This window comes from Panthera leo, chromosome F3 (genome assembly GCF_018350215.1).
Source record: "Panthera leo isolate Ple1 chromosome F3, P.leo_Ple1_pat1.1, whole genome shotgun sequence".
Taxonomy (NCBI): domain Eukaryota; kingdom Metazoa; phylum Chordata; class Mammalia; order Carnivora; family Felidae; genus Panthera; species Panthera leo.
The window spans coordinates 66534539-66548920 of NC_056696.1; the positions used below are offsets into that span (position 1 = coordinate 66534539).

Here is a 14382-nt window from a genome sequence, read left to right on the forward strand (position 1 = left end):
TATCGGTGTTAAATTCAAAATATTAATCACGGAAGGAAATCAAATTGGGGGGAAAAAAACAACCTTTTTCCCGTAGAGCCTTCGGGCTACCTTATAGGAAAGGGAGATTATTGTAACACAAGCTGGAACACTGAAAGGGACCTTTTACAAAAAACCAAGGTCAGGTTCTATGGGAACGCAAAAGTCTTTGTGTGTCAACGTCTAAGCATTTAAAATTTTGAGAACAATAGGCAGTTAGGCAAATACTAGTGTTTCGTGTGTCGGAAAGACCTTGAGACGGTGCGCTTTCGCCCTCTGACCTTGCCTCCGTCCACCTTTTCTGCAATGCTGCCTTCGGTTGCATCTGGCATCACGTGCCTTCTGGGTTTTCTTGAGGGAGCCACGCAGACTCTGGCAAGCAGCCGTGATTTTATTACGTGAACCGCGCTGGGCTCCTCCCGGACGCTGGCTTCCCTGAGACTCGGTATGATCCGCCAATGCTTCTGTCCCTTGTGCCTCTCCCCGTCTGTCACAGGGGCAATCCCAAGGAACATCGGGAGCGTTCCTGGCCCAGACCCTCCAGCACAGGCCCTCCACAGCCCACGCGGTCTGAGCCGGCCAGCCCTAATGGAGCTACAGCCCTTGTACAGCAACGGTGAGGGTTCCCCAAGGAGCTCAGGGCTCCAGGGACGAGCCAGGCTGGGAGGACAGACTGAGCGACAGCCCGTGGCCGAGCCACACGCCATTTAGTTTTAAAGTTTATTTGTTTGTTTTGGGAGAGAAAGAGCACACGAGTAGGGGAGACACAGAGAGAGAGAGAGAGAGGGAGAGAGAGAATCGCAAGCAGGCTCCACACCGTCAGCCCAGAGCCCTACATGGGGACTCAATCTCATGGACCGTGAGATCATGACCTGAGTTGAAATCAAGAGTCGGGCACTTACCCGACTGAGTCACCCAGACACCGCAGAGTCACATTCAGTTTTAAAATGACATTCCCGGCACTGTGTCCGAGACAGTAGACGGTTATGAACTTGGTGGCTGAGAAGAATCTAGAACGTGGGCTCTTGACTACAACTGGCTATGGTCTCCTCTCTCACAGTCAGTCCTGGCGATGACGACCTGGTTTATTCCCAGATCTGGATCAGACAGCACAGAGAAGGAAGTCCAGGTGAGACCTCTTCGCGACACGCAGAGGGGAGGCGGCAGCGTGCGAGCGGATCCGCAAGGGGCCTCTGGTCAGGCCACCCGAGTAGTGCGACTCGGAAGGCAGGCATCGTCTGTTCCTCTCATGCTGCTGTTATAGGACTGCGTCCCTTCCCGCTTACCCGTGTGCACTGCCACCGGAACCCGATAAAGTCTCTGAGGACAGACGCTGTCATTTTTTACTAATGTATCAGTAGCATCTAGTTCAATGCTTAGAAAAGTGTGGGCCTCTTCAAATATTTTTTGAAAGGACGCACGGCCAGCAATTGCTGGCATAAGCCGCTCATAACCTAAGGTGTAGACGATCATCATTCTCCTAACTGGTCTCTTTATTCCTGATCTCCTCCCCGGGCCCCCAGCACGCGATTTCCAGCACGATCCCTCTGAGATCCCATGGCCGACCACACCCTTCCTAGAGTAACTGCCTCAGCGGCTTTTCGTTCCAAAGCCAGACCCTTGCCTCCCGCCTCCTCCTCGAAGCTCTGTTCTTACTCTCGCCTCGCAGACCCTTGCTGTTTTCCTTATCAAACTGGGCTGTCACATGCTTCGGTGCTCACGTGTCTTATTTGTCCTGGAAAATCCCTACCCCCGCCTAGTGCACCCGGTGAGCCCTGCTCCCACGTCAAGACATAGTTCAGGTTTGACTGAGAAACTCACGGTGCCTCTGTCAGCCCTCCCTGTGTCCAGCCTCTGCAACAGCAACAGAGTTGAGTCTGTACCTCGGTCTTGGTGCACATAATACTTGATGCGTTTCTTCCACGCCCGTTTTTCCCCCCTAAAAATTATAGGCTCTTTGAGCATATGGGTTCATTTCTCTGCCCTTGTGGCTCCCCAGTGCTTAATAGAAGGTCATTGTGGGGGCGCCCGGGTGGCTCAGTGGGTTGAGCGTCCGACTTCAGCTCAGGCCATGATCTCACAGCTCGTGAGTTCAAGCCCCACATTGGGCTCCGTGCTGACGGCTCAGAGTCTGGAGCCTGCTTCCAATTCTGTGTCTCTCTCTCTTTCTCAAAAATAAATAAACATTAAAAAGAATTTTTTTTAAAAAGGTCCTTGCCCACTGAGCATACTGGCTGAATAAATACAAGAAAGAGATCCTGAGGACCCCTTGGAAGGATAGAAGAGACGCACACACTGAGTTTTCTTAAGGCTTCACCGCGACTCTCCACTGGGAATTTGCCGTGTGGCCTTAGGATCCCAACCCCCTCTCCAGCCTCCTCCACTTTCCCCGTACAGACTAAACCACACGTGCCACCTTCCCCTAATCAGCGTGGCCATAGAGGCCCTGAGTGGGGGTGGGACGGGGGCAGGGACCCACTTTGCCGGAGCGATGAGCAGCGGAGAAAGAGAGAAACGCCGGGAAGCCACTCTGGGCATTTGGTGGGCAGGGGAAAGGCTTTATCAGTGTGTGGGGAAGGGATGCTCTGTCTGAGGCTGGGAGGAATCCAGCAGAGCCAACAGTCAACAGCTCAGGCAGCAGAGGAAAGACTTAAGTGCATCATGAGGGGCTTGTTAAGTTGTCACCCGCAGTCTAATACTTTTCTTTCCTCCTCCCACCCAACAGCACATTCACCAAGGACGCATCAGAAGGGTGAGGTAGGTCCCCTTTTCTGGCTCTCTCTCCCTTCTGCTCTTCCTCACCCGTCCTTGGGTACTTACTGTTTGTAGGTTTTCCACCAGGAACCTGCAATCGTCTATTCAGAGGTGAAGAGGGCAGACCCCTACGACCCTGCACGGCAGGACTGTGAGGAGGCCGCAGAAGGCTATGAGAACGTCCCGTGCACGTCGCTGGCCTCGGACCACTAGCCCCATACCCAGGGAGGCTCCCAGATGCCTTCTCCCCATTCTCTGCAACCACTCACCTTCCGTCTGGGAGGCTGGGTGAAAGATCCGTCCCACTGCTCCGTGACTGAGTCTGGGTGTTCTGTGGGAACAGAAGGGGCAGCATTTCAGTAAATGCTGCATGTTTTCACAGTAGAGACACATGTGAAGGCAGGGCAGTTGGGCCTTCACCTCCTGGGCCCGAGGAGCAGAGGAGGAAGGAGGGATCGTCTAGCCGGGATCACGAGGGCACAATCAATGGCCACGTGTTCCAAGCATGATCAAAAGCCTTCAATGCACCATCTCTGAATAAACAGTTTGCTCCAAACACCTTGCTTCCTTTTTTAGGTAGACAGATGGTAAGTGATGATGCTGATGCTGATATTAATGAATAAGATTCGGGGGCACCTGGGTGACTGAGTCGGTTGAGGGTCCGCTTTCGGCTCAGGTCATGATCTCTCAGTCCGTGAGTTCGAGCCCCGCGTTGGGCTCTGTGCCGGCAGCTCAGAGCCCGGAGCCTGCTTCGGATTCTGTGTCTCCCTCTCTCTCTGCCCCTCCCCTGCTCATGCTCTGTCTCTCTCTGTCTCAAAAATAAACGTTAAAAAAAATTTTTTTTAATGAATAAGATTCGGGGATGCCTGGGTGGCTCAGTCGGTTGAGCGTCCGACTTCAGCTCAGGTCATGATCTCACAGTCCGTGAGTTCAAGCCCCACGTCGGGCTTTGTGCTGACAGCTCAGACCCTGGAGCCTGCTTTGGCTTCTGTGTCTCCCTCTCTCTCCCTGCCCCTCCCCTGTGCACGCTCTGTCTCTGTCTCAAGAATAAATAAACATTAAAAAAATTAAAAAAAAAGATAGATGCAGGTATGGGACACACACCGCAACCCACACAGAGTCTGTGGTCTTCAAGACCCTTCCTCTCTCACAACATCAAACTTCCCCCGTACCCATAACAGCTGAATTCCACCGTCTAATTGTTCAACATCCACTACTTGGAGGCTCCGGAGGCCTGACCACCAACCCCGGAAGCCCAGTGGAGCTGGCGACTCTCACGACTCAGCAGGCGAAGCCTAGTGCCGCCCCGGAGCCCGCATGGCCTGAGCCGGCAGAGGAGGGAGGGGGCACGGCAGTCCTGGGCCCACGGGAGACACCCTCCCTCTGCCCACCGGCTCCCGCTTGATTCTTCCAGGGCCTAGCAAGCACTGAATGTCTACAACTGAAGAAACATTGGACACGTGTGGGGGATAAGTTGAAGAATTCTCTGAGCTTGCACCGATGGGTTAACAAGGCTTGGGGCGGAAAGCCGCTTCCACAGGACGAAAGCGTCCGCGAACAGGTAGAGGCGGAAGGCCGCCACCGCAGGGCGAAAGCGCCCCACGTTAGCCAGCGAGAAAGATGGCTCGTTAAGCCTGAGGCGGCATGCCTCACTTATCTTAGTCCCTAGAAAAGTTAAGATAAACAGAAACGGTGCCTGCAGTAAAGGGCCGCCTGCTGGGCTCCCAGATGTCCATCTGTCTTGACCCTAAGCCCTAACACCGCATACCTTCGAAACCCCTTCTCTCTCACACACGTGAGTTAACAATTACTGTTTTATCGTTTCTTTCTGCACATCCATCACGTACGTCAGCCTTCTGACCCTAATAAATACGGAGCGAGGACCCTTACTCGGGGTTCTTCTCTCCGCCCGGACATCAGCCTCTCTCGTTATCATTTCTGCGTCCGCTCTCTTGCTGGACGAGAGAGAACTCCAGACTCAAAGTCTGCAACAAAAAAAGCATGCCATGGGTGCTTAAGTCTCTGGAGAAGGGGCAGAGTCGCTTGGAGTCACTTGTGTTCGTAAGGGATAGCTGGAGTTGTTGGCCTGTATCACCTGGGGTGACGCTGAACTGTTCGCAGCCACGAAAACAAGAGGCCTTAGCAAGCTAGCACACTCACTGACGACGGATGTGTATGAACTGATACAACTTATGGGCAGCGTGGATTTTACACCCCCCCCCTTGTTTATGACGTTAAGTAAACAGCACAGTGACGTTTTGCAAACCTTTGAAATAACTCAAGAGTAAAAAGTAATAAGTGTATTTCAGATGTTATTCTTTTCCCCCGCGGGCGTCAGAAGCTTAGGCAACAGGAAGTGTAACAGACAGCAAAATGCAGTCCAGTCTGAGGTTTCAATCTTAGCCTTAAGAAATCAGCTGGCGAGCTAATTTGCTGAGGGACAAAAGTGATGTCCTTCGTAAAGAAGAAATACATATTTAAAAAAATTTTTTAATGTTTATTTTTGAGAAAAAGACACAGTGTGCAAGCAGGGGAGGGACAGAGAGAGAGGGAGACACAGAATCCAAAGCAGGCTCTAGGCTCCAAGCTGTCAGCACAGAGCCCGACGTGGGCCTGAACTCATGAACCACGAGATCATGACCTGAGCCAAAATCAGACGCTTAACCGACTGAGCCACCCAGACGCCCCTCTTTTTTTTTTTAATTTTCTTTTTTAAGTTTTTTCTTAAGTAAGCTCTACACCCAACATGGGGCTTGAACTCATGACCCTGAGATCGAGTCACATGGCTCCACTGAGTGAGCCACCCAGGTGCCAGGAAATACATATTTTTATTATGAAAGAGGAACTTGATGTCTTACTTCCATATCATCAGATACAAAATGCTATCTAGAACGTATGCCTGGCCTTTAAAGAGAGCAAGAAATCCAGGTGAAATCTGTGTCTACGCTTCGATCTTGCTCTGAATGCCCCCCAACTTGGGGCTGCGGGAAGAATAAAGCCATATAAGGAAGGCAGGACATGCCATGAGGTGCCAGCTGTGGGAAACCCATCTAAAAGAGTGGTGACAAAAGGGAGCATCAAGGCAGCATCCCGGGCCCAGTAAGAGTCACTCTGCAGGAGGGCATGTCCACAGTATGAGTACCCACCATGATGACAGCCACTCGAGCAGACAGGATCAGCGATGCCAGCGAGACATGAGGACGGCAGGGGGACAGAACAGTTCTGAGGGGATGCGGACCTTCCTTGCAGAACCCCTTGTCCAGGTCCTCAAACTGAGGACCAACAGTACCTGCGAGCAGCCAGGGAGACTCTGAGGAATGTTTAGGAGAACATCCAAGAGGAAATCATGCGTCCAAGCAGTCACGAAGGTAACGTGGGAGATATCAAGATTTAAGACATTATTTTCGTTCTTTGCATTATATTGATTTTATTTATTTACAAATGTCTTGAAGAGTAATTTATACACAATAAATCACACATACCTAAAGTATACAATTCGATGTTTTGACAGTTGTATACATCCACAAAACCACCACCACAATCAAGATCCCAAACATCTCCCTCACTACCCAGGGCATCACGAGATGCTTCCTAGCACCGTAGATTAGAGCGTATTTTTCTAAAGTTTTACATAAATAGGATCGTATAGTATATACTCTTTTGCGCCTGGCTTCATTCCCCAAGCAAAAGAATTCTGAGATTCATTCACATTGTTTCAAATCGCCACAACACATTCCTTTTTGCTGCTGAATAATATTCCACTGTGTGGAATATTCCATTCATTGTCTGTCCATTCATTGTCCATTCATATCTGTAAATGGACATTTGGACTGTTTTGTTCTTCATTATGAAAAATAAACCTGCCATGAAAATTCACGAACGAGTGTTTGTGTGGACGTGTTTCCGCGGCTCGTTTGTATACACCTGGGAGTCTAATTGCTGAGTCACATGGTAGGTAGATTCGTGTTTAACGTTCGAATACTCTTTTCCAAACAGCTACGCCATTTCATGCCCCCGCGAGAGCTGATAGTTATAGGTGTTCTGCTCCCTTGTCAACTCTTGGCGTTTGCAGTCTCTCGCTTGAGCCATCGCAAGGAGGGTGTGCGGTAGTGTGGCGTGATGTCCTTGTGGCTTCCGTTTCCCTGGTGACCCGTGGTTCCGTTGTCTTCCCAAGTCCTTACTGGCCCTCTGCACATCTTCTCCGGAGAAGGGTCTGTCCACATCTACCCCTTCTTTGTTGGGTTCCTTGTCCTTTTATGATTGAATTGCAAGAGTTGTTTTTCCAAGTCTGGTCTGATTTGCAAGTTGCAAATATCTTCTCTATGTCTGTAGCTTGCTATTCATTTTCTTTTTTTTTTTTTTTAACGTTTATTTATTTTTGAGACAGAGAGAGACAGAGCATGAACGGGGGAGGGGCAGAGAGAGAGGGAGACACAGAATCCGAAACAGGCTCCAGGCTCTGAGCAGTCAGCACAGAGCCCAACGCAGGGCTCGAACTCACGGACCACGAGATCATGACCTGAGCTGAAGTCGGATGCTTAACCGACTGAGCCACCCAGGCGCCCCTCATTTTCTTAACAGTAGTTTTTGAAGAACCAAAGTTTGTAGCTTTGATGAAGTCCCATTTATCAACTTTTTAATGTTAGGAGTCTACTTTGTGTTTCCTATCTGAGAAAGTATACCCCCGAGGTCAAAAGATTCTCTTCTATTTTTTTCCTAGAAATTTTATAGTTTTCGCATCTAATTCAGGCCTATGCACTATTTAAAGTTCATTTTTCGTGTGCGTAGAGCGCGGGGGAAATGTTCAGTTTCTTTCCTGCGAAATGCACTTGTTCCAGCCCTGTTTGCTGAGTAAGCATTCTTCTCTCTCTCCCTCCCTCCCTCCCTCTCTCTCTCTTTAACATTTTGTTTTATTTATTTTTGAGAAAGTAAAAGAGAGACAGAGAGAGAGAGGGAAAGAGAATACTGATCGGGAAGGTCAAGACCATACTGGAATCAGAAGGCAGCACGCTGTGGGAACCTGGCGGGAACCTGCCCCCGCAGCCAGCCAGACCCTGCACCTGCCGTCTGTGTCCCTGGACCGGCTGCCGGGGCTCCCTGCGCCTCCGCCTTCTGGTCCTGGTGAGGATTACAGGAGTTAATGGGTGCGAAGGGCTGGGAAATGTCTGGAACGTACCAAACCCTCAAATTTATTAACAACTGCTCATCTGTCTGCCTACGCATCTCGGTTCCCATTTTGTTTCTTTCACAGAATTTCCCACCATCTGAAATTCTCCTGTTTGTGTAACCATCCATTTGTGAGACCTCAGCCCTTCTTTGCAGGCTCCGCGGAGGGGGACAGGCTGCTGCGGGCCGTGTGTTGGTGCTGCGGCCTCGGGCTCCCTCCCGGCCCAGGGGGGGCGAGTGCGGGGAACCTCGGCCGTCGGATGGAGTCTCCGGAATTCACTTGGGTTTGAATCAGACTGACGGAGAAGGTGACACATGAGACACCCGGAAACGCTGACCCCCGGAAGGGTCTCCTGTGTCACCTGCTTCCTGGAAGGGTCCTGGCCGCCTCATCGTGTACAGCAGGCCGCCTGCCCCTGATGCGAACACCACGTGCACGAACACCTGCGAAACCAGCCCCCCGCGTTTCTTCCTCAGCTCACCGCTGACACGGAGTTCTACACGAGGCCATAGGTTGGGCCGCGGGAGGAGAGGAAAGGCAGCAGAGGTCTGGCAACCTGCTCGTGTAACACGTGCCAGATGAGCCCTGAGCCCAGGGTTTTGGTCTATATGACCTCCCCCTGCAGAGGGGCCCGTGCTGTGTGCGCTCAGCCTTGTGGTCACGGGAGACTCTGCTCATGATGAGAAGTCCGGATCGCCTCGTCCCTTGATGGCCCCTCCCCGAGCATTACATTCTAGTAAGACCCAGCGGCAAACTGGGTGCCTTTCCTCCAAAGGGAATATAGTTTGCTGCAGAATCCGAGGAGCCCATGCCCTAACTCTCTTGTCCTGGCTCTTCGGAGGCCCACGCGGTGCCCCTGCTTGTCGCGTCGGGGGACGCGAGATCTGCTGTTTCCCACGTGTCAAGTGGCTGAGCAGCTTCTGTGGCAATCGGTGCTTTTGCGGCAACTTCTGTTGCCCTGGGCCTCGCTCAAACCTGACGGCCTCGTGGGCTTCTCGACGATTGGGGAAGACAGATGCACTTCAACGAGGACGATGTTGCCTCCAGAGTCCAAAGAAACCCGCCAGGCGTCGCACATCTTCTTGAGTGACAGAGGGGCGCAAGCGGTGGTGATTAGCCCGGAGGATGTCCCGAAATGGGGGCCATAATATCATCTCACGTAATAGGGACTCTGTGGGGCCAGAGCGGGACACTGGGCCCTGTACGTGGCTGAGCGGGTGCTCACTCTACCTCTGAGGATGACGACACGGGTGGTGATCAGGCTTGTGATGGTTGCCGTATTTGAAATTTGAGCAAGATTGCACAGACAAGGCCTTCCCAGCTCTTCCCCCTTCCCCCCGCCCTGACCACGGCCTGCCACCATCAGCAGAACCAGAAGGGACAGCGGTAACGTCAGACGTGGCAATGACAGGAGAGGAGCCACCTGTCTTCGAGAAAAGCCGCCATCAAATTCAAGAAGCCGGTTCACACCTGCTCAGCTGGCTGCCCTGCGTCTGAATCATTCCGCACGGAGCGTTATGGTCCACGGAGGCCCTACACTGTTTTACGGTTTTCTGCAAGAATTTGGTAGGAAGTGTCGTCGGTCCTAACCCCCCCCCCCCATGTATGCTTGTGTGAGTGCGTGTGTGAAGCAGGGCTGTGGGGTGGAGGGGGGAGCAGTAGCAGGAGAGCCCTTGGCTGCTTGTGTCTGGAAACAGAGCCAGAGATCCCAAAGCCACGTGTGGAGTGAGTTTGGTGGAAAGGGACAACAGGGCCGGCAAGGGGAGGGTAGAGTGGGGACATCACTGGGACCTCAGCTCCCTCTTTCCCATCAGGTGGGAACAGGAGTCTGTCCCAGAGAGGTCCTGATGCCATCCTGAACCCCTCTCATGTCTGCGGGGGTGTTGGGACTGGAACGGTGACCCAGAGACCGAGCATCACAGGACTTCAGAATGGCCGCCACCCTTCTCTTACGTCTACTCTCCTGTGCCCGTGGGGACACTCTAGAGGCCGTGCAGGCTGCCAGTGGCAGAGGCTGGGGAGGAGCTGTCAGCGTTCCCGGGGAGCAGAGGGGAGCTCCCCGCCTTCCGGAGCCTTCCGGAGTCACTCCTGCACAGCTTGCCCGGGAGGGCCCTGAACGTCACCTCAACCGTCGCCTCAACCGTCACCACGGCACGTCAGCCAGAGCTTCTCAAACGGGGTTCAGGAACCCTGGGTCGTGAGGACATTTCAAGGTGCCCGTGGGGACCACAGCTACAAAGAGCTCACCCTTCCCGACAAAGGCAGAGTTTGCAGAACGAACAGCTGCTTTAGCGGGCTCAACGGCTTGTTATGGCAGAGAAAGAAGGGAGAGGGTCAGTGACCGGGCGGGTCCCCACAGCAATGAGTCACCTGGGCTGGCCACCCCTAACTGAATCAAAATGTACAAGCTCGCTCTTTCATTCACACTTGCCACATTTCTGCACCCAAAAGCCACGTGTGGCCAGGGCCACCACACTGGGCAGCACAGGTGTGGAAACTTGCCGTGGCAGTAAGTGTCCCTGGACAGGCCTGCCGGGAGGCCAATCCACGTGCGGTCAGTGAGCTCGGGTGTTGGGGCGGCTGCGGGGTTCTGCCCAGCACCGGGGTCCCCTCCGCCAGACCCTGGGTCCCCCAGTCCCAGAGTCCCGCCCCGTCCTCACCTTCAGGGCACCCGGGGCCCAGGCCTTGGAAGGGGATGTGGGATGTGGGGGAGGGTGGAGCTTTGCTGTGGGGCCCAGAGGGGCTCTTCCCCCTTCCTGTCCTGGTTTTATCACAAGGACGTCCCCCTGGGGAACAGCTCGGCCCCCTCTGGAGGAGGAGCGTCCCTCAACCTCTCTCTGACCGCAGAACATTCTGGAAACTACTTCTGCGAGGCCGACAACGGCCTGGGGGTCCGGCGCAGCAAGGCGGCGCCCTCAGTGCTGTAGGTGGGCTAATTGAGCCTGGGCTCTCCTTCCGGAAGACAGACCCGAGGTGCCAGCCTCTGAGAAGGAGCATCGGGCTGTGGTTGGCTTGACGCTGGGTTTTCTCCATGACTTGTGCTGACGTGGGGACAGGAGCCTGTGCACACAGGGCATCCGGCGGTGGTCTTTCTCCCCGGGGCTGTCCTGAAAGGAACACTCTGTGCACCAGCCACGGGACAGACGAGCGAATGTCCACACAACCTCTCCAAACCAGGGCAAGACCCCTGGGGACCCTCCCTGCCCCTCTGGGGGCTCCCACCCGGGCCCCAGCCCCCAGAGCCTCCTCACAAGAGGACAAGAGCCACACTCTGGCTGCAGTGATGGGGATGCTGCTTGGGGTCCTGGCCGCTCTGTTCCCTCACCTACCGTTAAGTCCCCTGGGTAACTGAGATGCACAGCCCCTGGGCTAGTTTGGGAGAATTCGCAAAACTAGCAATAACAATGGCAAACACTGAGCACTTGCCATTGGCCAGATCCTGTCACCGTCACTCGGCATGCACTAAACAAATCCAACCTCCGTTTGGGAGGTGTTCTTGATGTTTTCCCCATTTCATAGATACAGAAACCAAAGCACAGGGACGTTGAGCAACTTCCCTAAAGCGACCCAGCCAGCAGCTGGCTGGGGAAGCGTGGCCCCAGAGCTCGTGCCCTGTTGCACCCCATGCTACTCGTAAAGAGTACCCTGAGGCCCCCAGAAGCTAAGTGACTCTCTCGGGTTAATCAGCCAGTAGCCACATCACTCAGTTCTCCAGGCACCCGCTGGCCGTCCTCGGGAGGACAGCCCTCTCGAACATTTTTCATTCTTCCCGCTAACACGCATGAAGCGCCAACCGTCTGCCGGGCGCCGGGCCAGGAGTGAGAGACACAACGGGACAGGCTGGGGCACCTCCGGCCAAGAAGCGCGTCGGCCAGCGGTCCGGTGATGTGTGGGTGCCCGTCCCGACCGCACACTCCTGGGCGAGGAGCCCGCCAGACCATCTCCCGAGGTACTTGAAATGAGTGGACCCCTTTCGTGCAATCCGTCCCAGAGACACAGCTCGCCCACGGCTGACGCTAACGCTCCGCTGTGCCCGACGGGAGCTGGACCAGTGCCCCCAGCTGAGCCTCTGGGTCTAGTCCCCGTGTTGGGCTGGTTCATTTATCCCACATTTACTATGCATGCACCGTGTGCTAAGGATGCCGGGATTGTCTTGACTGAACAGTCAAAACAGAGCACTTGGGAAGGTCTCCAATGTGGGAATTGGAACACGAACATGCCGTGTTCTATATCCCTTGCCTTCTCTGGCACTGAGCAGGTGCTGTACCTCCTAGAGGGACCCCTTCTGTCACCTCTTCCCTCCATCCCTGTCTAACTCCTACGTCTTCATATTCCAGCCCAGTGTCACCGTCTCTGAGAAGTCTCACTGACTGTCCTCCCGTCTCCACTTTTATTATTTATTTATTTATTTATTTTTAATGTTTATTTATTTTTGAGAGACACAGAGACAGAATGAGAGTGGGTCAGGGGCAGAGAGAGAGAGAGACACAGAAGCAGAAGCAGGCTCCAGGCTCTGAGCCGTCAGCGCCGAGCCCGATGCGGGGCTCAAACTCACAAGCCACGAGATCATGACCTGAGCCGAAGTCGGACGCTCAACCGACGGAGACACCCAGGCACCCCCCGTCTCCCTTTTAGAAATAATGATGAAACCTTGTAATTCTTAATGATCATAAGAGCTAATCTTGAACACAGCACTTACCGTGTGGCCAGTACTGTTCTAGCTGCTGGACATATGTCAGCTGATTGTACTCAGTATCGTTTGTGTATGAGGACATTAGGCACAGAGAGGGTAAGTAAGTTAGTCAAGGTCACACAGCTAGTAAGTGATAAAGCCTAGCTTTGAACCCAGAAGTCGGGCTCCAGAATCAATACAAAGATGCCGTAGACTTAAGACACTATTTTATGACTATTTCAGGATACGAAAGAGAAACACTACAGGAAATGTAAACTAAAATCCCATGTTGATAATAATCGATACGTATGCACATAACTGCATCCTCTTTTTTTCACGTTGGACGTTTGCGTGCAAGACTCCCTCTCACTCAGTGTGAATCTTCTTCTGAACCCCTTTGGTCAACAGCGATATACACCTGTACTTTTAGAGGTGATAACACAGTTTCGAGCATATCAGAGAATGCCAAGCTTTGTTTAGAGTCAAAGTTTCATTTCTTATCTTATTTAGACCATGTGTTATTGAAAGTTAAAACATCTTTTCTGGGACACGAGCCCCATATGATAGAAAGATACTCACACTATCTATATTTTTGAAGGAAATGACAATGAACAATGCTCTTGGGGAAAGTCTCCAACTGGGTGATTATTTTTCTCTGAACTTGACCTGGACCTCTCCAGCTTAGATTAGTCTTGGTCATGCCAGGCCTCGGGGGTGACTCCTGACAGACCCCACCTGAACTGCCCATGCACAGTGGATCAGGCAGCAGGTTCCCCGCCTTGAGGACGCTGTGTCTCTCTCAGTACTCGGTCCCCCGACACTGTCTACTTTTAGCCCCTTGCCGACCTTTCTCCACCTGCCCCTCCCGCCTCCATTCACTGTCCTGGGGACTGACCCACGTCTCTGTGCTTTCAGGAACCTTCCAGCCAAAGACCAGGAGCCCGTGTAGAGCCAGGGAGAGTGCCGCTGTTAGGAAGGGGCTCACCTCTGTGAGGTGAGGCTTGTAGGGATGCCTTTGACAGCCCAGGTCCTGCCTAGACTCACTTGGGGTGTCAAAGTGGGTATGCAGCCAGCGCCCTGTCCTTGGCCGCAGGCTCCTGTCTAAGCTTGTCCTTTCAGAGGCTCCGGCGTGGCTGGTGCCCATTTCTGGAGCATCCACCAAGGACAGGAGGGTGCGGGTGGGCTTTGGGGCGGCACCCCTGTCTTCGCCAGAGCCGTGGGGAGGTGGCTGCAGGGCACACAGAGCCTTCCCGGCGGTGGCTGCTGCAGCCTTGGCATTGACTGCAAGGGAGAGAGTGTGGGTCTCTGTGACAGTTTCCTCCAGAGCTGGTGCTGTCATGCCTCTGTCCTGTCTTGGGAGACAGGTGGAAGCTGTGGGACTGGGCTGTGAGAGGCCTGTGGTTTTCACGGCTCCTGATTCTCTCACAGCCATGGCCTCCCCTAGGGACACCTCGGAAGGAGGTCCCACGTTCCCGGCTCTTCTCTTCCAGGGACTTGGTCTCCAACCGAAGTGTGGTCCAGTGCACCTGACACAGTGGGCCCTCAACAAACATCACCTTCCTTGCTCTCCAGGATGGCCTTCCTCCTCAGGACCCCTCCGTGGTCTGTTCCACGGTGAAGAGAGGGCAGCCTCGGCGGAGGCACAGAAAGTGAGACGTGCCCTGCAGGCGTGTCTGGCCTTGGCTCAGGTGCCAGCTGGGACGCCCAGGTGCTTCCCTCCTGGAGTCTTCAGCCGCTGCTTCAAGGAAAAGGAGAAATAGTCACTAGGAAG

At 53.5% G+C, this 14382-nt stretch overlaps 1 protein-coding gene across 8 annotated transcripts in view; it reads left to right on the forward strand.

Moving 5' to 3' along the window:
• LOC122212432 (Fc receptor-like protein 2) overlaps window positions 1-3397 on the forward strand; it is a 43182-nt gene extending 39785 nt beyond the window's left edge. For 4 of the 8 annotated variants that reach the window (XM_042926344.1, XM_042926336.1, XM_042926338.1 and 1 more), the window contains 4 exons: window positions 515-634; window positions 1079-1147; window positions 2744-2775; window positions 2848-3397. In XM_042926344.1, the coding sequence (XP_042782278.1) occupies window positions 515-634; window positions 1079-1147; window positions 2744-2775; window positions 2848-2985 (359 nt within the window). In that variant the 3' untranslated portion in view covers window positions 2986-3397. The remainder of the gene's footprint in view (window positions 1-514; window positions 635-1078; window positions 1148-2743; window positions 2776-2847) is intronic. The other 4 variants (XM_042926337.1, XM_042926339.1, XM_042926340.1 and 1 more) reach the window with 4 other exon arrangements.
• The last annotated feature ends 10985 nt before the right edge of the window (window positions 3398-14382 follow it).